We start from the raw sequence: 27,973 nt of genomic DNA, 5'->3' as shown, positions 1-27,973 counted from the left end.
GAAGTCTATGATCTTCCTAATCTTCAAGGCTCTCGTTCAATTGACGAAACTTTTGGAACCAATGTTCAGTTGTATATTTCACTGATGGTCCCATGACCAAACGCTTGGTTGCTGTTGCAAGCAGTTTGTGCAGATTTACGTCCCAATTTGAACTTGTACAGTAAAATGGCTCGAATATGCTTTCTTTTCATCATTACTTAAGACAGCCTAAAACAAAAACAGAACAAAATCAATTACAATAATACTTTGCTCTTTAAAATGGTATATTACTGATCATTGTTAAGTTTTTCAAAAAAATTAAGATCAAAGTTTAAATTAACAAGAAACAGCAATTATTATTGTATCAACCTGGTATAAGTTAACCTTTAGATACCCAAGGGGGGTACAAACGTACCCCATGCATATGTTTTACTGTATATTTTATGTCACAGACATCCGAGGTTGATTAGCGTTCTTTACGTTGTGGCTCGTACTATGAGAAAACATTTCTTTAATAACAATCATGTTGTAAGGTGGTCTGCTTACGCATGTGGCTAAAACTACACTGAGGTACATTTGTACCCCCCTTGGGTATCTGTGTTACCATATTTGTTTCAAGTATTTTATTATTGTAAATAGCAAAATGAAAAACACGTAATATTAGAACCTATTGCAATATATCGTTGCAATATTGCAATCTTTCCTGAAACGAAAATATTACGAAATTAATACAGTTCTGTAGCCTATAAACACATTTCCATTTCGCTACCCTAACCTACCTAAACTTACCCTAAACTAATCTACACTTATAAAACCAACATAGCCTAAAAAAGCACCACCCAACATAAACTAACATACCAATATTATCGATGCCACAAATAAGAATGTTTTTAATTGCAAAAAATTGTATTGGGGCAGACCTGAGGGTTAAGTAAACAAGAAATTAAAAGTCAAATTACAATAATGTCGGACTTTATTACGTAATTAAGGAAAAAATTCAACTTGAATTACAAGATAATATACAATAATCACATTTCTTTAAGAAAATAATACTTGTCAAATATTTGAACATGAAATTACCAGCTTCTACCCAAAAAATTTCTGTTGAAAAAAGCTACGAATTGGATTGTGTAGAACCTGGGAATTCTCTAGAACAATAACGGCTACAATGTACACAAGTATCTACATAAAAAGCTGAATGAATATATGAGTTTGGATCTACAGCACTACGAGAAACTTACGACTATCCTACTAATTATAAACCCAGAATACTATTTTGTCGTTAGTATGTATAATGGTACATTTATGTAACATGGCTGGTGACAAAACACCTTTATTCCACTCTATATATTTGGCTTCGTTAATAATATTGTACGACACTAGTTATAAAGGATTTCTTTTTTACAAAATACATTCGTACGTCTTCACTGTGATATAAATTTATGTATTTACAAAGAAAAAAAAAAAAAATAGTGATGTGCGTTCCAATCACAGTAAACTGTACAAAGAATTATCGTTGTGTTGAGAATTTTTTTTTTTCAAATGCACATAAAAAATAAAACTAGAAGGCACAATAACTTACGTTTACGGAACATCTTTTTTGGAGTTTTTTTCTTTTGCTAAACTACATATTCTTGGATGGAAATTGGAAAGCAAATCGTTTATGTCACATTTGGAAGGTCAACTAAATTGTTGCGCAGTAATTGAGGCATAGAAACGGAAAGAAAAAACTAAAAATGGTACTTATACGTACAAACGCACTAGCTACATAATGTGTGTGTGTGTGTGTGTGTGTAAAAAAAAAAAAAATCCTAGGCACTAGAATTCGTACGTGTACTTTCAGGAAACCTGTAACTTCCAATTTTCTAATTAAACATCATGAGTACAACTCTCCAAGTTCACATCAAGAAAAAGTTCTACGAAAATGCCGAAGTACTGTAAGTGCTCTAGGGAAAAATTACGGCGCAAAAGTTCCCTGATAACATCTCAACACCAGAACAGTCAAATTATCAAAACTAATTAGCTTAGCGGACAGGCAATACAAATTTCTGTTCATTTATGTGTGTCTACACAAAAAAAACCTTAACAGTGACAACTTGATTTACAACGATTTTTTCCCCCCCTGAAAGTACCCACAGAAAAGAAAGAAAGTAATCCCTTTCCAACCATTCCTAGATATGAACTAATTATCACCAGTTATAAACTATCAAAGTACAAGATGCGCGTATTTTACTTTACAATTCCCATGCAGCATTTAAAAGAAAGAAAAAAAATCCAAAAGAGACTTGGACAGTCTTCTCACTACAATGACCTTGAAGAAACAAGACCGAATATTATAACATGCACTAAATCTGAAATTAAGTGTAATCCCAAGGTGAACAAACATCTAAAGACCCCTATATGTTCTAGCAGAGTTAGCTTAACCTCTACGTATCTTATCCGTAAAGCATTAAAATACTAGAAATTGAGCGTTTAATAATACCACATTTCAGAGATTGATGTAACCATTTTCAGCTATCTACACAAACCTATCGGGTTACAATGGGTAGTTAGTTACAAGTTTCAGAGATGTGGCACAATGTTGGCAAGTTTTAGATACAATACTAAATTTTCTTATTCACAATAGAAAAGAAAGTTACTGATTTGTCCCAGTATGACATTGAAGAAACAAAAATGAACGTATAACAACAATTATGTATGCTTGTTCCAAAGAGTTTTTTTATGATTTGAGCAATACGGAACAGATGACTAACACAAACAGATTCCCGAAGGAAAAAAAAAAATCTACTTGGACGTAATTGTTTCGAAAACAGATTTGTATTTACATACTAAACTAAGGAATAATACAAAAATGCTTAGTTCAAGGAACAGAATGTAGCAATAACAAATTTCAAGTATATAAACAATTACAACGAAACAAAGTGTCTTCCAAACATTTCTTTAAAATAGAAGCTAGGCTTGAAATTTGCAGTACTACTTTTCTTAAAGAGATTGATGGAATTCATTTTCATACGGGTTCGCATACAAAACACAACAATACCAAAGAAGGGAAAAGTCACAATATTTTTCTATACTATATGGAATTCACTTAAACTAGCTACGTTCACAAAATTTTGAAGTGGATGTACTTATACAAATTACAAAGCATTTGAAGCAAAAATGACTTAACAGCATTATTGCAATTACAAGAGAAAGAATACTGTCAAAACAGTTGTTTTTACAAAATCGAGCTGCTGTTTCAGTATCATATGGAAATTCGGTATCATATCAATAAGGAAATTCCACACTAGACAATGTGTTGTCATACGCAAAATTAATACAATTAACACCCTTAAACCATAAGAGTCACAGTTTGTTGAAACATTTTAAAAAACTGCGACATTTCGTTGACGTTATTCCTGACAGCACTGAAGGGCATGTTATTTCTCTGATTTCTTGAACTGCTTCCATTCCAGATTTAACTTTTCTTCTGTTATCAAGGAAAATGGATGCCGTTATCACTTAAAATTAATAACTCTATAAGCCAGTCTGCTTCTTAAACATTTCATTGATCAGTTTCAAGCAGCCAGAGCATACATCAACAGTGTCTGACGTCTCATCATCTAATTTGATGGATGAAGATTTCTTCTAAGCACTTAACCAACTGTGACAGGGAGTGTTTTAGAAACAGAATGCCTTACAAAGATACTGCTTTTGACAATGACAATATCAGTTTTCTTGTACAACAAAAGAAAAATTACATATGGAATACAAGCAGTGCAAGAAATAATCCCTGAGCAACAGGTTGCTCATCGAAGTTGACAGGAATAAACTCAACGAAATATCGCAGGTTTTTCAAATGTCACGACGTACTACGCAGGAAACAAAATTCGGCTTTTATGAATGCTTTATACTTGAAATGCTTACCATAACTCAAACTAAAATTTGTTTCCTTGTGTCTGTAGCCTTTCCCTCATATAACAGATGAAAAAGAGATGTCAACTGCAAAATGTGATCTCTTAAAAATATTCATGATTATAATTTTACATTAGTTATACATTATGTTCACTTCTGGAAATTAAACTGTAAAAAACTAATTACTCAACGAAAGAAATTCATGTTTTACATGTTATCACGTACAGCAGCCTTGCTGTACAAGAAAAACAACGTCACCATTTACAACATGTTCATAACCTGAGAACAACTGAGACCCAACCCTACGAAGTTCTATTGTCACAGCAATAATTTGTCCCCATGTACCACAGGAGCTGCCTGTATATTTACTTATTAAGAGTAGCTGCTCTACAACGTCTATTGACTTATTACAATGCAACGGCTTATTGTCTATTGACTGATGATTTTGGATACTTACCACGTTCATGATCTTAAGTATGTTGAAGAAACGTAAGAAAACAAAATATTTTCGTTGTAACGAATAACGTTATTAACTAAAAGTCTGTGTGTTTGAAATTTATTCCATGCACTACGGTTTACAAACACTTAAGTCAGTGCTTTGGCTACTTTTACATCTGATTTTCAATGCGTACATATCTACTTACTTTCATTACAGATCAAAAGAGACACCTTTTATGGAAGAATTTGTGCTTGCTTTATCGTGAACTAATTTCTCTTAAACCCTGAAACCCAGTAATGTTTAAGACAAACAACGGCTTTCGTACATAACACTTTTAATTCACTTATCACCTGCCCATCATTGAACAGGGAAAAAGATACGAGAATTTGTACCTATATGGCACAACATCAGTGTATTTAACGAAGTTCCTCAAAATAAAAAAATAAAAAAAACTTCCAAAAATACTATAGGATACCTATAGATTAAAGATTAAGGCACATTCGTGTTTTATTTTACTTGAAATTACGGTTGCTATACAAAGTGGATCGTTAACCAAATTTCAATCGGGAAACTTTCGACACCCATTTTTATGTTATGCGCACTATGTGAATAAATGCATCTGACTTAGGTATCATATTGTAAATCCCTCATATTCAACAATCTTATGAGTTAGCGCTTTCGTTTATAGACACCGGACGGATAAACTACCGAAACTAGAATTTAAATATTTCCTGAGTGGAAAAATCCGACGTTCACTACGAATTCAATTCCCAATTAGTTTTGGAACTGGTAACAAATTAGAACACCAAACTACTATCTGAAACCTAAGTGAATACTTTACTTCTGGAGTTACTAGTAGCAAAGAAAGAGAAAAAACAAGTTTTGTTTTTCAAGGTCATTGTTTATAAACCCGGTATTTCATCAACAGAAAACTGGTCTATAAATAGTTCTTTAAAAATCAGATCAAATACCGGTGTCTACATACTTATATATATATTTATATAAAAACAATAGAAATATTACATTCATTCAGTCAAACCTACGAACTCAGTACACACTATATGCCAGCAAAACACATCCTACAAAAGACTTCTATTTAATTCTATGTACATTCTAGCATTACAGGCACGTACATTAGAAACTTTCTTTGAGGAGGATTACTGAACACTGGCAACCAAACTTTCATTTTTTTTTCTGTCTATGAACTTATATTTATTCCTATATACAAACATCTGTAAACTTTTTTTTTAATTGTCTTTGATTTCCAAGTAAGGCACAGTCATAAGTAAGCAAAATATACAGATTATCAAAAATTACAGTAATGGAATGGAATATACATTTAGATAAAGTAAGTCTTTTTAAATTCCAGAAACGATAGCAATAGCTCTGGTCCAAATTTTGAAGTACCTGATTTTCGTCATTTAAAAGTGGTTTGGCACAATGTGTGCTACGTTCTTTAGGCTACTTTTATGTTCTGCAACACGACAATGGATATATATATGTATAAAGGCACACACTAGCGTATTACAATTAAATATGGACGGTTTTCATGTACCTGATAAAAAAATACTTTCAATTTTTTTTTTTATACAATCGTTCGATTGATACATACACAGAATACCGCCTGTTCTGTTTACTTTTCGCTGGCAGAAATGCTTTTAGTTCTTTTCTAAAGTGTTTGTACAATGTCGTACTTTTTCTTGAAATCCATTGTATCCTTCTTCGGGTCATACTTCTTCCGAGCTGCCAACTTGGCACGTAATTCCTTGGCTGACATATTTAAATTTAGGCTGCCATTTTGAGTTCCTGTGTTTGCAACACCATTGCTATTTCCATTTGCAGACACTTTAGAATTCGTCTGGAAAGAATGAACAAACTACATTAGGCCATGTACAGTTACTTCGCACAACTTGTAACTTAAGACGTCAGGAGTAAATTATGTTTTCATGAATATTTGCTTTTTACAACATACTTTTAATTCTTCATTTTCTTTCATTTGTATTATACTTTTCTTTCAACTACTCTTTCAAAGGCGGGTTAAAATTTTTGACGAAGAAAATGAAAAGAAATTAAGTTTTATGTCCCATGGTTATGCCGGCTAGGCTAAAGGAGACGATGATAAGGAATGAACGAAATGGTGGAATGAAGAAAGTGGGCAACAGTGTCAGGACATTACATTTTCTATGAACTGGACACCTTATTTATGTACTTCCCAATTTTTTATATTGTCCTCCTTTCTCCCATCCCCCCCCCCCTCGTCTGATGAAGCATTTAGCGAAGGAGTCCACTATTCACATTTGTTCTTTATCTGATTTGTCATCTGAAATATCAAAAGACAAAAACAATACAGGGTGTTAATGAACTACATCGCGAAAAGTGTGAGGTGACTCTTCATATCAGAATTTAAAAAGTTCACATGGACCCGTGGCGAAAAGTGCATATTTTCAGAGGTACGGTTGTACAAAAGCATGAAAATAATACATTGTGGACACAAGGATCCGTTCCCAAACCCTTCCAACCTCCCGCCGACGCACTCTGATCGTTGCTGTCAAGGCTTATTTCTGACCGATCTTAAAACCCGAGCATACCTCGAAATTCTGTTCGGAGCATGTCTGAGAATATGCCCTGTGGAGAATCCCTTGTGCATTCACTGTACACTGCTGAAAAATATGTATCTGACTGCATAGGTATTATTTCGTTTACGCTGATATGGATGCGTACTCCAAAGTTCCTCGCGTTCAAAATACGTGTTCCAATGTATTATTTCCAAGCTTTTGTATGGCCATAGCTCTGAAACTACGTACTTTACATTCTCTTCATATGAGGTTTTTTTAAGTGAAGAATCATCTCTTACAGCTTGTCCGTATAGTTCACTAACACACTGTATGGGTTAAGTTTCAAAGTTGGTCGTCCGTTTCTAGCAAAGTTTTGAAAAATTTAACGGAAAAACGGAAAACAATGGATAATTTGCTTGTTTGTGTGCCTGATAATATGTAACGGGATAGAAAAGTGTGTTTATTTATTTACTGTTTTGTTTTTTTTAATAAGCGTTTATAAACATGGAACTATTTGGCAAGGGAAGGGTTGCGCAAGGTAACCGCATGGTAAATACATTAATAAAAGTCGAAAGCACAGATTCGCCCATAAGGTAGCTGACAATCACAGTGTGCAAAGTGGAAGTAGCTAAAGTCACATCTGTTAAGTCAGGACGCGCAACTAGAGAAAAATTCAAGAGTTACGAGATCCACATAACCGCGAAATTTACGTTAGTAATGTGTTACGTTACTTTGGAACAGAAATATGCAAGGCAATAAAAACATCGGGATAATAACTATATCGTCTTTAGTAACGTACAAATATATAATTCAACATGTAAGGTAAGTAATGTTATGTCATACAAAACGTTCTGCGCTATCCTCGATTAAGTGTATACCCATCTTCGTTGACGCGCCTGCTTCTTATGGACGCACCCCCTCGCTACCGCTCAGGCCTCCCTTATTGCGCTCCTGCCCTGATTAGATAGCATTCGTGCTTTTTAGTGGTCATCTAACACAAGTTGGTTAGTGTCTTTTGCACAACACTTCTTATCGTGTACGTAGACTGAAGCCCCCTAAAGTTAATCTGTACATAACCTAAGAAACAAAGGTTAAGGTCGAAAACCAAGTGGATGATCAACTTCGGAATTAATGTCCTCTGTATGTCGTACGCGTCCAACAAAACTCATTCAATCGAGATCAAATTTAATACGATGGTAGACCTGGCCTCTTATACAAGCGTCTGAAATATGGCGTTCCAGGTTGTGCACAATCACAACTTCTAAATCAATTCATTGGGCAGTATTTAATAAATAAATAAATACTGTTTAACCATGAATTAAAGGCCAGTCATTGGCAGAAAAGAGAAAGTAAAAATAAAGTGAATAAAAATTTTTGGTTAGAATATTTCCCTTGTGCTGTGAATGTTTTCACTATTTTCCGGTAAGCGGTTACAGTTCCTAGCTTTCCATTTTATACTTACATGGAGCAGCATATTATTGGTACAGCTTATGTTTTTGAGTCTTAACGAATTGCCAGGACGATTAATTCTAAGCATTAAAATAAAACTCCTATCTATCTAGTACTACGTCCATAGTGGCAAATCAACCGTCATATAAAGACAAAGCATATTCAATTTTTTTCACGAATTTTGTCAACTTTAATTACCCATTTTGAAAGTTATATAATAAATTCTAATTATTTTGTTGTTGTCCCCCTTCCGCCTATACCATCACTAATCAGCGGTCTTGGACATAAAGGAGAAACTAATCACTATAAGGCAGTGATGAACTATTTCTAATAACGCAATGGTTCATAACGGTTTCCGAGAAAATATTCAAGTTCTAATAATCCCTATGGTGCAATTGAAATAGAAAATGAAATCTGAGTTTTACATCCCACTCTTATGCCGGCTAGGCTAAAGGAGACTGTGATGAGAAATTAATGAAATGGTGGAATGAAGAAAGTGGGAGGAAACGAAAGAACCACGAGAAAACCCACGAACAGTGTTTGTCCACCACAAAGTTCACCAGGGAATCCATGCACCAGAGGTGAACGTGAAGTGCACCAGCATCGGAGGTGGGAATCTTGCATTATACTTATTAGTTTAGCAAATTTAGAACAAGTAATTTACTAACTTTCAGTAGCAGTTTTCTAACTTTTAGTAATTTTTGTAATTTTAATAATAGTTTTGGTAAATTTTAGTAGTAATAGTACTTTCAAATTAGGATAGGAACACCCTCGATACGCAATCCTGATCCTGCATGTTGGGGGTTGGCGTCAGGTTACCAGCCGGTTGTATATATATATATATATATATATATATATATATATATATAAAAATGACAAATCAAATATGGATCGAAAAAGGAATATGAGTGAGAAAAAGGATAGAACGTACCTCAGAAGCGACGCGCTGACCAATGGAACTGCTTTATTTAAGAATATGAAGAAGGGAGTAAGCGACAGTCATAGTCAAAATTTCATACGAGAAAGAGAAACTTGGATTATACTCACAGTCTATATACCACAAATTGGATATGATCTTTAAACAGAAATTCGTTTCAGGTAATTTGGGGTAAAAGAGCCGAGTTTTATAGTGCATATATTTGCATATTTCGGAGGTTAGTGCATGTTTATGTTGTTATTGCATATAAATGCATATTTAAAGGAACGACCAAATTGATAATTTTTAACGTCCAACAACTTTTCTTATAAATAGAATTTCAAGTTTCTAATATAAATAGACTCAAGATCTTTAAATGGTTCATTGTTGTGGGTTTAGAATATTTTCCAAGGTCGTGTGAAAGGAGAATAACAAAAGGGTAAGTGATTCATCCTCCCGGCAATGATGCATGAATGTCAGCTTTTTGGAAGAAGATGTAAATAACGATGTCAAATCACCTACAACAAAATTTCCGAGACACTCATCTCGGCAGTTAAAGTTGCTACTGTTGCGTGTGTGTGGATTTAAAATTGTGTGGTCGTGTGGCAGTATAAGAATACCAAAAGAAAAATCGGGTCCATTTAGTTGTAGGTGATGGACATCTTCAAGTTAGAATTTTAACTAGAACAGAATTTTGTTCATTTTTTGCCCATTTTTCTTCACCCATGAAAAAATTTTGTACCATTCAAATTAACAAAAGAGGGCAATTCCAAAATTTTGGACACTTCGATCACCTGTAGTGCATATCTTCAAACTTGAATTTTAACTAGTTCAGAATCTTGTCCAATTTTTTGACTTTTTTTTTTTAACCAAAAAAATTGTACCATTCAAATAAACAAGGAATGGTCATTTCAAAATTTCGGCCACTCCGATCATCTGTAACGCGACATCTTCAAATTCGAATTTTAACTAGCTCAGAATTGTGTCGAATTTTAGAACATTTTTGTACAACGAAGAATCAATTCTGTACCATTGAAATAAACCAGGAACGATCATTTAAAAATTTGACCACTTGGATCACCTGTAGTGAGACATTTTCAAATTCGAATTTCAATTATCTTGGTGGTACAAAAGTCTACAAAAAATAGGGAATTCTAAGCTAGTTAGAATTCGAATTTAAAGATATCACACTCCTGGTGATCGAAGTGGCAAAATTTTGAAATAGTCCTCCTTTGTTAATTTGAATGGTACAAATTTTTTTTATGGTACAAATATGTACGGAAATTGGACAAATCCTGAGCTAATTAAAATTCGAATTTGAAGATGTCGCACTAGAGGTGATCGAAGTGGCCGAAATTTTGAAATGGTCCTCCTTTGTTAACTTGAATAGTACACAGGATAAAAATGGACAAAAATTGGACAAAGATGTCGCACTACAACTAAATGGGCCCGAAAAACCTTCTAAAAGTTACCTTCTGAAACAATGGATTGAAGCTGAGAGACGTTAACAATTCAAGAAGAAAATATATTATGCAAGGTGTATGCTAAACAAGTAATATTTTCAAAGTAAGGTTGATTTCAGAAGAGGATATTTATTTTTTTCGACAGCAAAAGCTCAAACTTTAGCAGCACTCAATTGTTTGGCCTTCTTATATTTTCATACCAGTTTCAAGTCTAATAAGAAGTTTATACAACTATGAAACAACCCAGGTTTTTTTTAAATAATCGACAGAGTTTATCCCAAAGATAACGTTGAAGAATGTATTTCGGGAAGAAATAAACAATCCTTTGGAAATGAGCTCTAAATTAATATAAAATATTTGCTTTACAAAATCTAAAACTTGTCACAGCAGTTACTTTCTGAGATAAGGAGATAAGTTCCTAAGTTTTCCTTTAAGGAAAAATGAAATGAAATGAAATGAAATCTTTGAGTTTTACGTCCCACGGTTATGCCGGTTAGGCTAAAGGAGAAGGTGATGATGAATAATGAATGAAATGGTGGAATGGAGAAAGTGGGAGGAAACGGGAGAACCCTGAGAAAACCCACGCACACGGTGTTTGTCCACCACGAAGTTCACTTGGCGGGGGCTGGGATCGAACCCGGGACCCCTTCCTTTAAGGAGTTTAAATATAGTACTTTAAAGAATTGTTCATTACATTAGAAGTTTGTTCTAGCAGGAGACCTAAATGGTTATATAGAACGATCAAGATCAGGATATTAAAGAATATATGGAATATATGGATTGGAAAACAGAAACAAGGAAGGCAAGAACATCCTACAAGTGTCAGAAGCATACGATCCGCTATCCTGAATATTTTCTACAAGAAGAAAGAACACCTTATTACAAGTAATAGTGGCACCTCAGGTCTGAAACATACTTTATCTTAATTGAGGTGAGAAAACCTACGTGATACAAAGGACTGCAGAGAGCTTAGAATTAGTAACACCAAGACAATATTTATATTGTCCTTTCAGGTAAAATGTAATCGAAAATGCAAGAATAAGACTGAACGAGGAAGTGGCGGTAATGACAAAGAAATTCAAGTGCTTGGGATCAGTACTCGAGAAAAATGCAGAAATAGAAGATGTCAACAGCAGAATTAGCAACGGTTGGACTACATGGAGAGCAGCTGCAGGAGTACTGTATGACCCTTGGGTACTAATACGCCTTAAGAGTTTACAAAACAGTAGTGAGATTGCCTTATTATACGGAGAAGAATGTTGGATGACGAAGGAGAGAGAGGAACAGAAGTTGAACGTTGCGGAGATGAAGTCGCTGCAGTGGATGGGTGAAGTGAGGCGGGAGGACAAAAATTAAGAATGAAGTGATCGGGGAATAGTAATAATTATACCAGTAGTAGAAAAAATGAAATGAAATCTTTAAGTTTAACGTCCCACGATTATGCCGGTTAGGCTAAAGGAGACGGTGATGATGAGAGATGAGTGATATGGTGGAATGAAGAAAGTGGGAGGAAACTGGAGAAAACCCACGAGCACGGTTTGTCCACCACAAAGTCCACACGGCGCGAGCTGGGATCGAACCAGGAACCCCACGCACCGGAGGTGAACGCTCTACCACAAAGCCACCGATAATACAAGTAGTAGAACACCACTTTCAAAATACGTAGCTCACCGTGTAGATGCTACAGAAATAAATGGGAAACGAGCCCGAGGCCGCCGAAAGAAGCCGTTATGATGCTATGTGGTGTTACAGTGGATATGACAAGACAGAAACACGGAGGACACCGATCCGAAAAGCAGACTACAGCTAACACGATTCACATCTTTTCAATTAATTTCCAACGTTTCTTACGTTAATCCATTCCTACTTCTCTGAAACAACTTAGTGTATCGACACTGGCAACTCCAACTTTATCGTTCTTTCCACACTTTCTAGGGTCACAGGAAGTGTTTTGAAAACATTGCCTTTTTCGTTATTTGTTTTCTATCTGCAAAGAACTCTGAACACAAAAATTGAAAATGATTTCTTCCTGGAAAGATACTTGTAACTTTTCTCGAGATGTATTATATGCCAATTTTTAATTCATTCCAAAAAGAATTACCATTCTGAGCATCTGTTCAAGAAGTTCTCCAATTTCATCCCACATTCTCCTTATACAGGTTCATGCACTTCAAACAGCAGTCTCTTTTGACTTAAGCATGGGCCTCAAAATTAAAGATTTTGTTTTCGTAAACCATGCTTGCCTGTCTGCCCCCCCCCCCCCTCTCTCTCTCTCGCCCCCATTCTTAAATAAGATTTTTTCTTCTGGTCCTTCACAACTCATGAGATCTCTCCAATGTCTCCCCCGTTACTTCTAAAATACAGAAATCCTCCCTCAAGTCCCCCATTTTAATAACTATCAGTTGCTAAAGACTCAATACTGCAGCTAATACAACATATGTTGTTGCAGTGATTGGTAAACTCCACTAGAGTTACTTCAAAATAGGACTTAACGTATCCCAAGCCGCATCACATCAATCTAACACACTTCATATTAAAAGTATCCCCCTACGTACTGAATTTAGCGGCCGCTACGGGGCAATGGAAACAATTTTCACGAAGAGAAAAAATGTGGCACTGAAAACAAGTTCGGACTAAATGACGTAAATAACTGAACTCATTGGAAAACAATTATAGAAAAACATACAAAAAAACACCACAGACACTTTCCCCGATTATAGTTAGAAGTCAACAGAGATAATGGTAGTAAACGAAATTGTGAAATGGAAAAAGTGGGAGGAAACGGGAGAACCCCAACAAAACCCACGTACATATTCTTTGTACACCACAAAGTCCACTTGGCGGCAGCTTGAACCGAACAAGGGACCGGACTCAATAAAGATGAGCGCTCTACCACTGAGCCACCGCTGCCCCACCACTAACAATTGTCGCAAACAGCTTTAAAACAAATAAGGAATATTCAACACTTTACAATACTTGAACTCTTGAATTACTTTCGACCTAGAAAAGAATGAAGTTACAGTTACGGAGATATCCAGATTGGTTCATTTGTTCCAAAGTTACTGACACTAGATATGTATGCACACTGTTCTTCAGGCGATTGTATCATAGTAGCGTGTCATGGTGATGGGTCATTTAATCGTGCGTTGACACAATGACGCAAACTCAAGCTCTTGATTAAAAACACATTATACTACCTATCCATAAGAGTCACTCACTACGTTCAGAAAGTAAGACGCTGTATGAAGTTCATTATAGAGGCAGTGTGCGCTTAAAAATACCGGCCAAATGAGAATGACAGTGAATCAGATTACTTCTCGCAAGTGACAGATCCGCATCGATTATATTTGTAAATAAAGAACAGGGTTTATATCACTAAAAGAATCAGGACGCTGCGCCCGGCTGATCGACAGGTGATTATGAGCCATTATACACCTATGCTACAATAACAACTTCTTTCCAAGACACGGTTCTATTAGACTTTCTTTTTACTAAATTAAGTGATTGGCTTTGAGTGAGGCAATTTTTATGCATCGATGCTTTCAATGAAGCTATTAAAAGTGATTCAAATCACATTGATGGCAGTTTTTATATGATAGGAATATATAAATCTGTTGAACAATTCAACTGATTTTGTGAAAAGTTAGTTCAAATTGTGTATGATCACTTTTTTTCTATCTGCTGCAGAAACTGAAATTAAGGTGTTCCCTAGCAATAAGAACCTGTTCGTAAGTTGCAATACCATGTATCATAAAATCATGTTAAAAACTTTTGAGGAACGTGGAACTATCATTCGCAGATATGACTCTCGAAGACTACTTCATAGCACGGTGTACAATCGTAATGTGTTAATTGCATTTTACACAGCAATCCATTATTTATTATAGAGAAGAATCAATACTATTCCTAATTTCCACTGACGTACCAGATATTTAATGTACCAGCAGTCAAAGCTATTCTATGATTTCTTTGTCTCAGGAGAGAGAGTGTGAGTGCGTGTGTACCTATAAGTAGTATATGTGTCACTGTCCGGAGAACCCTTACATACAATCTGTTACCGCACTAATTTTCTTATACAGTATAATATAAATAAATCTAATATAAATAAAACATCTAATATAAATAAAATAAAGTGTGTTTGTGTCCATGTCTCTGTGCGGCCTAGCGACCAGACGAGCGGACCAAAGGTTACCAAATTTGGGTCACGAGTACCTTGGTCCAGGTCCCAGACCAAGACGAAGCGTTTTTTTTCTTCTCAAAATTCGAACCAGGGGAGTCTCAGGGGGGGGGGGGGGAGTTTACCGTGACATGAAAAACGAGTAGAAAATGACTGATATTAGTGTCGAATTCATAGTTTTCGCGGTCGCTGAGATCAATGGTAAACCTCCGACTGCATTAACTTCCAAATTTACCCCATTTGACTGTGGGCCGAGGGTCATTTCCGACAGGGGGGACCGAAACATGTAATAATAATTCAAAATGAACGATATTAGTGTCAAATTCATAGTTTTCGCGGTCGCTGAGGTGAATGGTGATAATTCTACAGGCGCTGACTTCCTAATACAGCACCCATGTAAAGAATTGGTATTTTCAGCTAGTAAATAATAAAATTATTCCAGGGGAATAAAAGCTAGTAACTTTATGCGATTGCCAACGAATGGTATAAATTTTAACGACACAAAAATTCCTTTCTCTCTGTTTTCTCAAAAATTACGCGTAAGAATTCACCTTTTCCGATGTGTTCTATCCATTGACATATGTCGTATCTTTGGACAATACCAGACGTTAACAGAAATTAAGCTCAACTGATTTGTGATGAAATTTGGCATGGGCGGGCGTGTGTTTGTCCGTCCCCATGGAAAAGAAACATACATACAAAATACTAATGAAAGTTTATCTAAAATCCTAACTACATATAAAACTACATCAACTGACATAACATAAAAGGGTACTTCCAGTTGACGTGGAAAGTTGAAATTTGACATGATTGTAGCTTTTCGGGACTAACCGACAGGAAAATTGTCAAAAGTGAATAGTTTTAGTTTTCAAGGGGCCTAAAGGGGGATGGAGAAATTCCTATGTTGTTTAAATGGTAAAAATTTCTTGGGATACAAAATCTGATCTTTTAGATAGTTCAAATAGTAAAAGGAACCTGATATTCGGTAGAATTGTGGGTTTGAGAGGTGCGAGGCCGTAGGCCAAGCCATCTGGCCAAATTCAGAAAATATTAAAAACAAATACATGAAATCTACATGCAACCCATTCTTGATGGAAAAGCTGATACATAAGGGATGCGAGGCCATAGGACAAGCAAATGGTGGAGCCTGGGGGAGAAGCCCCTCTAGCCAAAAGCTAATCAAATATATAAAACTAATATATTAAATACACTGGACTACGAATATATATATACAAAACATCATTTGATCACGTCCGTTGCACAGATTCATTAAGTATTTTAAATAATAATTTGTGGTTCATTATTGAATCAACTTCAATTTACTAACCTGCTCTGTAGAATCAGACTGATCCTGGCCAGACCCTACGCTTCCTTTGCGCTCACTGCATGGAGTTGTAGCTGCACTACTTCCTTGTTCTTCATTATCCTGCTAAAAGAAAATGAAACATACATTACAGAATCACGAATTAAGTACAGGCTGGAAAATGGTAACAACTACATAGTAAAATCTTATTTATAAAGCAGAATATAGATTTGTATGTTTGTCCGGTATACAAATCCACAACTGACCTATTCAGAATTCACATTTTTGAGAACAGTTACATTTCGCTTGACCTGGGTTTTTGTTACATTACTTTAAGATGTATATCCTGAGTAACAAAGTGGGGGCTTTAAAATATGAGAAACATAGGCCATCTCAAGAAATGAAATGAAATCTTTGCGTTTTACGTCCCACGATTATGCCGGTGATTATGATAAATGAACGAAATGGTCGAATGAAGAAAGTGGGAAGAAACGTGAGAACACCGAGGAAACCCACGCAAACTGTGTCTGTCCACCACGAAGTTCACTTGGCGGGGGCTGGGATCGTACGCGGGACCCCAAGCACCAGAGGTGAACGCTCTACCACTGAGCCACCGCGGGCCCTGGGCCATCTCAAGAGTCCCTCAACTTCAGCACATGAAACTGTATTTTCCGTTTCTAATGTATTTTAATTTCCCACTTAGTATTCATAAAATAGATAAAGTGAGGAAATTTTCAAAACTACTTTAAAAAAAAAGAAAAAGGAACATAGCACTTGGGTCGACCAATTCTTTTCTCATTATATTTTGATTGAAATGTCTATCTTAAAGAGAGGCTTTGAGAATTGCACTTTTAAGGGGATAAGCAGGACTGACTTCTTTTACTTATTATCATAATTAATATTTTATTTATTTATTTATTTATTACAATTATGACCTCCGAAACTGCAGAACTTTGGAATAAATGTATGAGTTGAGTTGATTTTGAGTTTAGCGTCGCTTTCAGCAGCATGTATGTATTGGGATAATTTGCCTACACCCCAAATAAGACTAGTTTTGGGAACTGTGCTGTCTAAAATGGCATGAGGAGGGAGTTTTTATTTATTTATTTATTATTATATATATATATATATATATATATATATATATATATATATATTACCAGACCTCCGAAACTATACACCGGCGAACCTTGAAACTCTGTATAAATGTTGTTGCATCGTAGGATCTAGATTAGACGGAATTTTGAAACAGCAAACCCTAACAGGGAAGTAGTAGTTTTATTACCAGATCACCGAAACTATTGACGGCACAACCAACAAATTGTGTTATTCACTTGCATTCAATATCAAAGACGGAATAGAAATGGAACACAGGCAGAGGAAGAGATGACAATGACCGCGATAACACGCGGGACATACGCTGGTTACCAATTAAAGTGCCTACCCGTCCCGTACAATATACCTTTGTAATGAATGGATCTATCTGTTAAAGTTTCCTTGCGCGTCTAAACAATATTCTGTGCGATATCGATAGCTGTAATCAAATCTAGTCAAACGTCCATTTGAAATTACTTAATAAAAATATACTATGCACTTTGGAAATATCTATCAGAAAACAAAAAAGCAATTTCGTAACACTTTTCTGACAGATCAAACACATCACAGGTTTCATTCATTTATTTATACATATTTGTGAACATGGCCTTAAGTACGAGGAATGATGTCCCTCGGCAAACACGCTATTCGGGAAAAGTGGGAAGAAGAAAGGAAACGGTCTGAGACATTATTAGTTACCATCTTGGCATTTGCTTGGTTGGCCGAGTGTCCCCAAATCCAGGAAAAAACCTCACTCAGAATGACTGTCCTGAAAAAGCTGTTTCATTTTTAGAAGCGAGTGTCCTCAAAGATTTTAATTACGTTTGAAACTGAACTTAAAAATTGGTAGGCCTAGTTGCGAGTTCAAAGACTAGTGAATTATTCTTTTGTTTCTACCTTCATCACATTGCATTTATGAGTTTTGTTCCAAACCCAGAATATATATGCTACCATGATTTTCTGTACGTAGATTCGGATCTGTCTTTTTATCACGTGATCTTAATTCCTACAGAAAACATTAACTCTCACATATTTAACGTAACCCCTATATATATATATATATATATATATATATATATACACGCTTCCGAAGGAGAAAGCTAGATCCGTAGAAATGGATTATCCTAACTTTAGATTTCACCGAGAATCGTTCAATACTGAGTTGACTGAGTTTAACGTCCCTTTTAGCAGCAAGGCTATGTGAGACGGGACCTACTGATTGATGGAAAAAAAGGAAGAAATCCACTTTTGCTACTGAATAATTATTATTAATAATTGGGGATATACTAGAAGCCCTGGCACCGAGTATTCTCGGATCTTTCACAATGACTTTTACCATAACGAATCCATGACGAAATATGAAAATTAATTGTAAAGTTAAAATCAGACTCACCTTTTAGGGAATGCTTTATTCTACAACTTGTCAGATCAAATCTAAACACAGAATTCTCTTGTGTCTACATGATTCATGTAGCATCCTTTAGCGCTGGAGGTCCAGCTTTGACTCCCGGTAGGAGCTCATGTGGTTTGGATTTCATGTTAACTGTACATCCTACTCTCAAATAGACTCGGTACTGATGCTAACTGTAATCGAATCAACCACCCAATTCAAATCAAGTAAAGAAGGAATATTGGTTGTAGTTATAAATCATACAGAACTGTCAATGTTGCTCGTTTCATTCTTGTACAATCAAGCATTTGTATCCAAGTGGTTACGGCATGAAACCATGTTCCAACACTCATTACGGGTGTCATCTACTGTACAGAAATTCAACTAACCTAGTTCACTAGACTCCAGTTTACTTAACTCTTATAGTGTTGTGTAGCAAGTAGGTCTAGTGCCCACATTTATTCTTACAAATTATGTATTCCTTTCAATCATCCAATTTGTAGAAACATACATTGTTTCTTCCTCTTTCGAACTATTTACTTTTCGTGTGTTTCAGGAGCACATAGCAAAAATGTTTCAGGAGCACATAGCACCTAATGCAGAATAATCCATAAACAGCAAATAGCCTCTGGTTTTTCCTGGAGTAAATAATATGTAAAATAAGTGAATATGGATTCCCAAAAAAATAATTTACAAGCATTTCAATACAATTCTATACTCAACAATTGACGTTCATCCCAATATTAGTCATTACGAGTATCAGTGGTTTCAAAATGAAACCATAAACAAAAGCAATAGTGACAAATTATAAACAATGATCTTTACATGGGAATAGTCTAATCATAATCAGGGTTGACTGGTTTAAACCGGCTGGTTTTTCAAAAAAGCGAAAAATGCTTTAAATCGTGTGAACTTCATGGTGACGTCTCCACATATGAAACCATCTGCATTAAGTTTATGTACTTTTCACCTTTTAATCAAAGGGTCCCGTGTTCAATTCTCGGTTGAACCACAACCCATCCTTCAAGTGTAAACCAAGTAGCGATTCGAGGTGTCCCTTTAAGCAAAAGTCTTCTCCGTGATAACCTTGGTATTTCATAAGGATATTAAGCCTAAACATACGAAACGAAACCAAATTATATACTTCTACTTGCCTGAATGCCTGTTTTATAAAGAAGCCAGGGTTGCTTAAATATATTGATAGAAATTGGCAAAATTTATCAACTGCCTACGCAGCTTCCAACATCAGCTTCGATTTGACTTTGTTTTAATTTTATTGAATGATATCTACATACCGAATTTGTAATTTAATACCACAGTTTTAGCGTAGTGATTATGATACGTTGACCTTAACACTAGACATTTAAAGTAATAACAGGATTTTCTCAATGGCTAAGGCGGGAGTTCCCGATTTATATATAATTGTAAAATGTCTTTACTTGTGTAGCTGTTTATCTTTTTCTGAAATGACTCTTGACAATTATATTAACAACTAGGCCTATGTAAAGATCAGTACAACGTATTTTTATCAGGAGTCCTTCGTGAATGAGTCGGCAATCGCATTTGTGACCAATTTGTCCCGGTTTCGTGTCGAAATGGGCAATTTTTCTTGGATGAAGCCGAGAAGCGGTTTGGATTCCGTTTTAACCTTATGTGATCCCTTCCAGCATAACCTTGTTGTTGTATAATAACACCAAGACGAAACAAACTAATTTCTGTCCATATGTAATATAAATACATAGAGTAAATTATTTAAACCAAAAAACCCTGGTTTAAACCAAAATAACCGGGTTTAAATAAAAAAAAAAAAACTTTTTTTTTCAATGAAAACCATGGTTTTTGCCAACCCTGATGATAATCTTAATTAGAAAATGAAAGGAAGTGAAATATTTCAGCTTAACGTACCACGATTATGCCTTTTAAGCATAAGGCAGACGGATGATGGAGGAATTGACAGAATTAAAATTTAGAAGAAAGCAGGAGTACCCCGAGAAAACCTAAGAACACGATGTTGTTCACAAATTTACTTGAAGGGGGATCCAACCAGGGACCCTATGCATCAGAGGTAAGCTTACTGTCATTGAGCCGCCGTGTCCCTTTTTATAATCTTAGTAAGATAGAAGCCAAGAATCGATTTTAGAATATATTTTTATGCAAAGTCCTCAAAGGGCTAATACGGATGTACGTTAATAAATTGAGGTGAGTTGATTGTGAGTTTAACGTTGCTTTCAGCAGCGAGGCGATATGACACGGGACCGAACGTGGAATCCGAACATGAGCTCCCCCGGGAATCGAACCCAGGTCTCCCACGCCAAAGGCTTAATAAATTGGAATGTACCGAGATGGGAAATTAACATTTTTCTGCCCTCAAGGTCTTATTTCCCCAGACTTATATGCTTCAACTTTCTGTGGGCCGTTCCCGTGCTCCTTCCAGTGCCCCCCCCCCCCCAGACACCCAATTCCAACATTAAACTAGAATGCATATTATATATATATATACATAACTAACTAACTCTATGGCCTATGGAACCCGGAGGTTCAACGCCGCGTTCACAAAAGCTCTCCACTGACTTCTATCCTTAGCTAACTGCATCCAGTTTCTACTTTATATTTCAGTCTCTGCGAGATCCATCTTAATATTGTCCTCCCATCTGCGCCTACGTCTTCCTAATGGTCGTTTTCCGATTGGTCTTCCAGTCAAGACTTTGAAAGCGTTTCTACTTTCTTCCATTCTAGCTACATGACCCGCCCACCTAATCCTCCTAGACTTGACGATCCTAATAATGTTGGGTAAACCATATATATATATATATATATTGTAGCAATACTTGAGGAAAAAAAAAAAAAAACTGTCGGAAGACCTCCATCCACTGTCTCATATTTTTTTCTCTCCTCGGTTCGAGGCTTTCTAGTTTAGTTAATTTTGAGTTTAACGTCCCGTTCAGAAGCGAGGTTATACGAGACGTGGGCCTACTGATTAGCGTGGAATCCGAACCACATGAGCTCCCTCCGGGAATCGAACCTGGGTCTCTCACGCCAAAGGTGCGTACGCTAATCGCCTAGCCAAGAAGGAGCTCACTAGAAACCAAAGTGTCTATACTTAGTATGTGTCCAAAACATAAAATATAACTACCCGACACGAAATATTCAAGTTTTACAACACAAATGTAAATCTCTATTACAACAAGCCATACAACTAACAACTGACAGAAAACCCAATCTATATAGCATAAAGGTGACCACTAGGACAATGATGATTTCAAAGGCAAAGAAAAATGAAGACAACTGAAAAGCAGAAAAAAGCAAATTCAGAATTAACATTAGGAAAGAGAAAGAAGAACGTTAAAAAACACAGCTGCTGCACATATCAAACAACTATAAAACATCAAATACAAAAGCGTACTATTTTTCAGAAACAGGTGTTAACATTATTACGAGCTGGCAAAGCAAATTATTTCAGCTCTATGACATGTAAGCTACAGGCCAACTATATCATGCTGCAGCTTTCATACACAAGATTGTTTTCATACATCAGTCACAAAATAATGAAACATTACCACACAAAGTAATTATTCTCAATGACGTACATGTCGACTGTTGCGTATTTAATGCAATATTTACAAAATTTAATTTGATTCACAGAAGGCACGCCTGAGGAAAAGTTCTCGATTATTATTCATTTTCTGTGAGTGTTTCAGTGATGTTCTGCTGTGATTTTATTTAACGCTTTTAAGAAGCTTAGTATACTTAAGTTTACCCACTTAACACATAATGGTATAGTGTGTTCACCGATTTCTAACTGGAATCAAGACCTCAACACATTTTACCGTTCTTACTTCAGGGCACTTTGTTAATTCTGAGATGTTACGTTCCCCAATTACTTATTTTATAGCAAGAGGGCATACTATATTGACAAATGACTCCACAAGGAAATTACAAATGTAATCTACCACTATTTTTCAGTATTCATACTATTGGCGCCAAAATTCTACCCGTTACTGAATCTACGTTCGAGAACAACCTTCAATATGCCACCAGTACCAAATTCCTTTGCACAGTACATGTGCTTTGATTAATCTAAGATAGACCTATATTACTCATGTAACAGTATTACAAGTGCAACTACTTTTGGCACAGATTGTACATCATCTCCAATTTATGTATCCCATCCAGGAAACGGTGCTTGATAAACAATATATAAGAGCTCATTTATTACACTACAATTGGTTACCAGCAAAACCATTTGATACGTCCTCTTTACTATTTAGGTTTTAATTTCGCAGTGTTAAGTGACAATTTTCAACACTCGGAAACTACGAAATTATCTTTAATAAATTCAAGCTGATTCAAATATAGAAAATTTCTTTTAGTTTAGGACAAACATGACACGTTTATTTTATGTAAGACAATTAATTATATATATATATACCAGTACATTTGAATTTTTTTTATAAATGCCTTGAGGTATCTGGTGTGAATAAGATATTGTCCTGGAAATGCTAAGTGCCTGGTCTCGGTAAATCATTTTCCTTCAAACCTTGAGGAAATTCACTTAAACTATTGTTTTTACAAAACTAATCTTTCTCTTAAGCTCCAAACGAAAACAAGAAAGCAGAAACTTTCGAGAAGTTTTGCTATTTTCACTGCTAGCTTGTCACTTTAATAGTGTATATTTACAACGAAGGGGAGGGGGGGGGGTAAATCCGGCCCTGTATACAGCCTATTAAAACTATCTGAAAAGCAACTTAATCTTGCATTGTTAGAACTTTTACTCTAAACAAAAACCACCACAATTTAAAAACTAATTATTGCACATATCTAACAATTTTCTTATTTGACGTTGAATCAAAATTAACCTAACTAGTTATTAACCTAACTCAAAAGGTGCGCGTGTAAAAACCACTAAAACTCACAATATAAGGATAAAATCAATATATAAAATCCTGAAAATAACATTAAAGAAGTGATGTGGAAACGTAGCTGTGTGGTTGCTTTCAGGAACGAAGTTGTTAATATCGTGAGCACGCGAGGTCCATAACATCCATCACATAAATTAGAGAGAGATGCAATAAAGTGGTAATGTGAGTCGTCGTAAAAAGAAAAGCTGTGGGAAATATTGATGATTACAAATGAAACTGTCATTAACGGAGCAGGTATTTTCTTTGGTATCATATGAATATGCTTTGGGTTAGATAACGTATGTTGAAAAACATACATGATTATGTTATTGTTTCACTCTGAACAGGCGTTAGAAAGCAGCTGAGGTTCAACAAAAATTATCTTCCTTTGTAGAAATATAAATCCGTATTGTTTTTAAAACGTTTCTGTGCGTAAAAATTTATGATACAAACGTGGCTTAGTCCATTCAAAGTCTAATTCATGCTACGTACGCAGTATTATACATAACGCTCTTAAATACAGAACATTGTAAACGAAGGTAAGTGCTTAAAATGTTGTGGTTAAGTGTTATCTCTCGGTCACCTAAGGAGATTTTGGCTATTAGAACTATCAACGCGTAGTTTGAAGGTCAAAGCTTCTGTCACAGCTGTTTACGAAAACATTACCTTCATGGTATGGCTTTGCCACGACATTCCAAATCTAGTGGAACGGATAATTACATTAGAGAGAGTTCCGAACTTACTATCATTCATTCTTCAGGGAGCGCACCGTGAATCGAGAAAAGCAAACAGGAGACAGGAAAAACAAACATCTAATCAGATGCCGATGGATCAAAATTCCCATGGAGATTTTTTTTTTTTTTTTTTTACTTGAATTAGCAAAATAAAGCAAAATCACATTTATTTTTGCGTATTTAAGTACAGTATAGATTGTAAACACAGTGCCGGAAGGCTGCGATTGAAGTAATACGGACCAAATGGCAGAAGATAAAAATAGAAAAAACACAAAGAAATTAAAAGTCAGGCCCAGGATAAAGAAAGGTAAAAAGCTGCATCAAATCCTAACTATGCGTTGATTCCTGACTTGAGATGGTGAAATATAGTATACTACGAAGTAATAACAGTGTGGTTATCTTAAAACTTTCAATTGCGAAGTCCAAATATTGGTTATATATAAAAAATAAAAAAGTCACCATCCAAATGGATGAGATGGGGGCAAGTTTCAAAATTAAATTGTGGAAAGTAGGTATTATTCAAAAACCTGCATAGTTTTGTTTATGGACGTCGCGTTTGATTAGGTCTACTCAGTTTGACGTTTTCCATATGCTTCACGATCAGTAACTAAATTAACGATTAATAACTGTATTGCTTCCAAAATAACCGGGTCGCACCGTAAGTTTTCTAACAGGGTTACCAGCTTCAGTAAAAAAAAAAAACTGAGTTATCATCATTACAAAACTCACTATAATAGTTGGTTGATTGACTCACCGTGTAAGCCAAGAACCTGACAGACGGACCTACACTTTGTCATGGAACCCGAATCATTGATTTCCACAGGGAATCGAACCTAGTTCTCTTGCGCCGAAGACTTGTTATGGTTGTAGTTACGAAGTAAACAGCTTCATTACAATTATTACAGAGTAGTATAATACATACAGACTAGTATAGCTAAGCAATTTACAACTAAATTCCAAAAAATGTTCGATAGATCAAGCCGTCTAATAACTGATAACCTACTAAAGTAACATCAAAAACCTCGACCTAAAAAGATAAACAAGTGGATCCCAACAATACGATTTGTGAGAGCACAGCTTATTACTGAGAACAAGTATTATACGAATAGCCTATTATTGAAAAGGTCTTACTTTGTGAACGGATTTTTCGGCGAGATATAACTCTCCGCCTCGGAGAATTATACCCATCTATTATTTTCCGCTCCTCCTTCAATACTTTCTTCTAAACAATGTCGATTTTATTATTTTAGTTTCACGTCCTATGTTTATGGTTGACTGTGGTGACAATAATATATAAAATATGGAACGGGGAAAGGAGACAGAAACGGGAGAACTTCGAGGAAACACACAAAAGGTATTTGTCCACCACAAAGCCCACTTGGTGCGAGCTAGAATCGAAGCAGGTGTCCCACGCACTAGAAGTGAGCGCTGTTACTATGTTACTGCGGCCTCCCATCTACCTTAAAATTATTATACAGTTGGTTCAAAATCAGACAAAATTTTCCTACAACTCAGTAAAAAAATATTTCTGTACGTTACTTTTTCGGAATACAAATCTGCGAAATTTACGGCCCACATTCATAAATTCACCAGGAAAGAAGGAAACAACCTGGACTTACGAACAGACTGAAGTAAAGAAATTATAAACAGTATCATTCATCCCGAAACAGTGCATACTGTATAATACAATAACATTTCTGCTGCAAAAGAGGATTGCATGTTCAAATGAAGAGGTTTCAAATGAAGTAAATTCAAATAACGCCTTCCCTTGAATTCCCGGATATCAACCCTCTCGCCTGCCTCCACTCCCTGCAGTTTTAATACCCACCGGTAGATCACAATAAGTATTGCCTTGTGTGTTACGTTGGTTATAGAATATAAGTCTTTAAGACAATTAGAAGGAAACATTTTTTTTTATAGCTACATTATATAAAGAATATATATATATATATATGTGTGTGTGTCTAGCTATTATAAAACTGCTGTAAGCATACAGTTAAAATTTTGAAGGGTAACGCACAATATTACGATTGTCACGTTAATAACAAGCTCCTTCTACATCAATTATGTAATAATACTTGAGCTATCTGATTCTAAGATAATGAATTAATATTAATAAAATTCCGAATAGTAGTTACCACGCACTAATATCCAATACGATAGTAATTTTTATCTATTTGATATCGCTCCCTTGCATCTAGATACAAGCTCAGTCCTCGACCCCGGTGACAATGTCAATCTCAACAATCATTCCTCCATTTTTCAAGTTTGAAAATATCCTGCAAACCAAAGATTAAAACATCTTTGTAGCTTTAGTTACTGGCGTCGAGTTTAACGTTCCAGCACGGATACTATATGAGCCGTGGACCTGAAGTTAATGTGAGATCCAGATCACCTAGAATCGAACTCCAGTTTCTCCGCATCGAAAGCGTGAATGCTAACCATATACCCACGAAAAAGGTCAAAGTATTTGTGTACTACTAATGAAATTGTCACTGTTTATATGTTCCTGTCAACGAATACATATTCAGTTAATCCCAACGACGAAAACTTTGAATGACGCATTGAGCAAAAATGAAGATTATTTTAAAAATATTCAATTTATATTGAGTGGCATTTTGTATGCACTGTAAAGTTACACAAATTCTTCTGTTATTCTTTGATTCCTGGAATATTAACACGGAAAATAGGTCGTGACTGGACTGACGACCTTTTTAAAAATATTGACCCCTAACCTACAAAATCGTCCTTGCACCAATCTTCACGTTATTAAAAACTTGCGAAATTTCACAAACTTATACTTACTGAATAACATTGTTTAACATAATATACATATACAAAACTTACCCCACGTTCACCTGAGCCCCTGCTCTTGGCTGACTTTTGTGAATGTGTGTCTTCCGAATCACCGTTTACGGCACCTTCCCTCGGTGGGGTTTTCATATAGCGCACATTTGGTAGAGTACCTTTAATGACAATTCCCTTGGACTTGAAATATTTGTCAGCTTCCGAATCAACTACTAACAGCCGTGTTTCATCGGGATTTAACTTTATTCGCTGCACTACCTGCTTGTGGTTTTCGTTTGATATATTGACGCCGTTCACTTCTACAATACGATCGCCTTGTTTTAGACCAGCAGCTTCAGCAGGTGATCCTTCGTCGACTTTTCCTATGTATTGGCCAGGTTTGCCTTTTTCCGCGTGAAGATTAAACCCATAGCCATCAAAATCACTCCACTTCACAATATGGCATAATCTTGCTACAGCTACGTCTGACGGTGACACAGACCCGTTCGACATTTTCACACTGTCGAAGCTCCTTCACCACTCACAAGACTCCACCTTGAGTTTGCTTGCTTTGAGATCAACAAGTGTATGTTCTTTCGCAATACCAATATGGCGACTCAACGTTGCCAAATTGATTTTTCCAGCAATATTTTCTTCTGTATGTTCGATATTATTTTCGATACAAAATCATCAGATTAACGCTTTACATGAATAAAATATGTGTGGAAAGTATAATGCATTTTGCTTTTAAAAAGAAAGTAATAAATATATATCTGATTCGTTGTTTTTCGTTGAAACACTGCGTTAGACGTAGTCTAAAGCAGGAGGTGGAGCTAGTCTGATTGTTTACAGTGTAGCACACTCACTACTTTTATAGCCAAGTGCGATCACGTT

At 35.7% G+C, this 27,973-nt stretch overlaps 1 protein-coding gene across 2 annotated transcripts; it reads right to left on the bottom strand.

Moving 5' to 3' along the window:
- Positions 1–934: 934 nt before the first annotated feature.
- On the bottom strand, positions 935–27,892 carry LOC145687837 (uncharacterized). Of its 2 annotated transcripts, none has more exons than XM_081761292.1 (3): positions 27,140–27,892; positions 16,200–16,298; positions 935–6,170 (listed from the first exon to the last, which is right to left on the bottom strand). In XM_081761292.1, exons 1-3 carry the CDS (start codon positions 27,590–27,592, stop codon positions 5,982–5,984), a joined length of 741 nt encoding a protein of 246 aa, XP_081617418.1. In that variant the 5' UTR covers positions 27,593–27,892; the 3' UTR covers positions 935–5,981. The 2 variants fall into 2 exon arrangements, with proteins under 2 accessions (XP_081617418.1, XP_081617417.1); XM_081761291.1 differs by having other exon boundaries at positions 16,200–16,301; positions 27,140–27,891.
- Between the last annotated feature and the right edge of the window lie 81 nt (positions 27,893–27,973).

Source organism: Thermobia domestica, chromosome 6 (genome assembly GCF_964235325.1).
Source record: "Thermobia domestica chromosome 6, izTheDome1.hap1.1, whole genome shotgun sequence".
NCBI lineage: Eukaryota > Metazoa > Arthropoda > Insecta > Zygentoma > Lepismatidae > Thermobia > Thermobia domestica.
The sequence above is the reverse complement of the archived record's forward strand: the minus strand, read 5'-3'. Positions and strand labels throughout refer to the sequence as shown.

What these genes read in the sequence shown, in the direction of transcription:
- LOC145687837 (XM_081761291.1), bottom strand. Translation starts at nt 27,592, where the DNA reads ATGTCGAACGGGTCTGTGTCACCGTCAGACGTAGCTGTAGCAAGATTA. An exon ending in GGGGCTCAGGTGAACGTGGG is followed by an intron (nt 16,302 to 27,139) that starts GTAAGTTTTGTA and finishes ATTTTCTTTTAG; the next exon opens with CAGGATAATGAAGAACAAGG. An exon ending in AGTCTGATTCTACAGAGCAG is followed by an intron (nt 6,171 to 16,199) that starts GTTAGTAAATTG and finishes CATTCTTTCCAG; the next exon opens with ACGAATTCTAAAGTGTCTGC.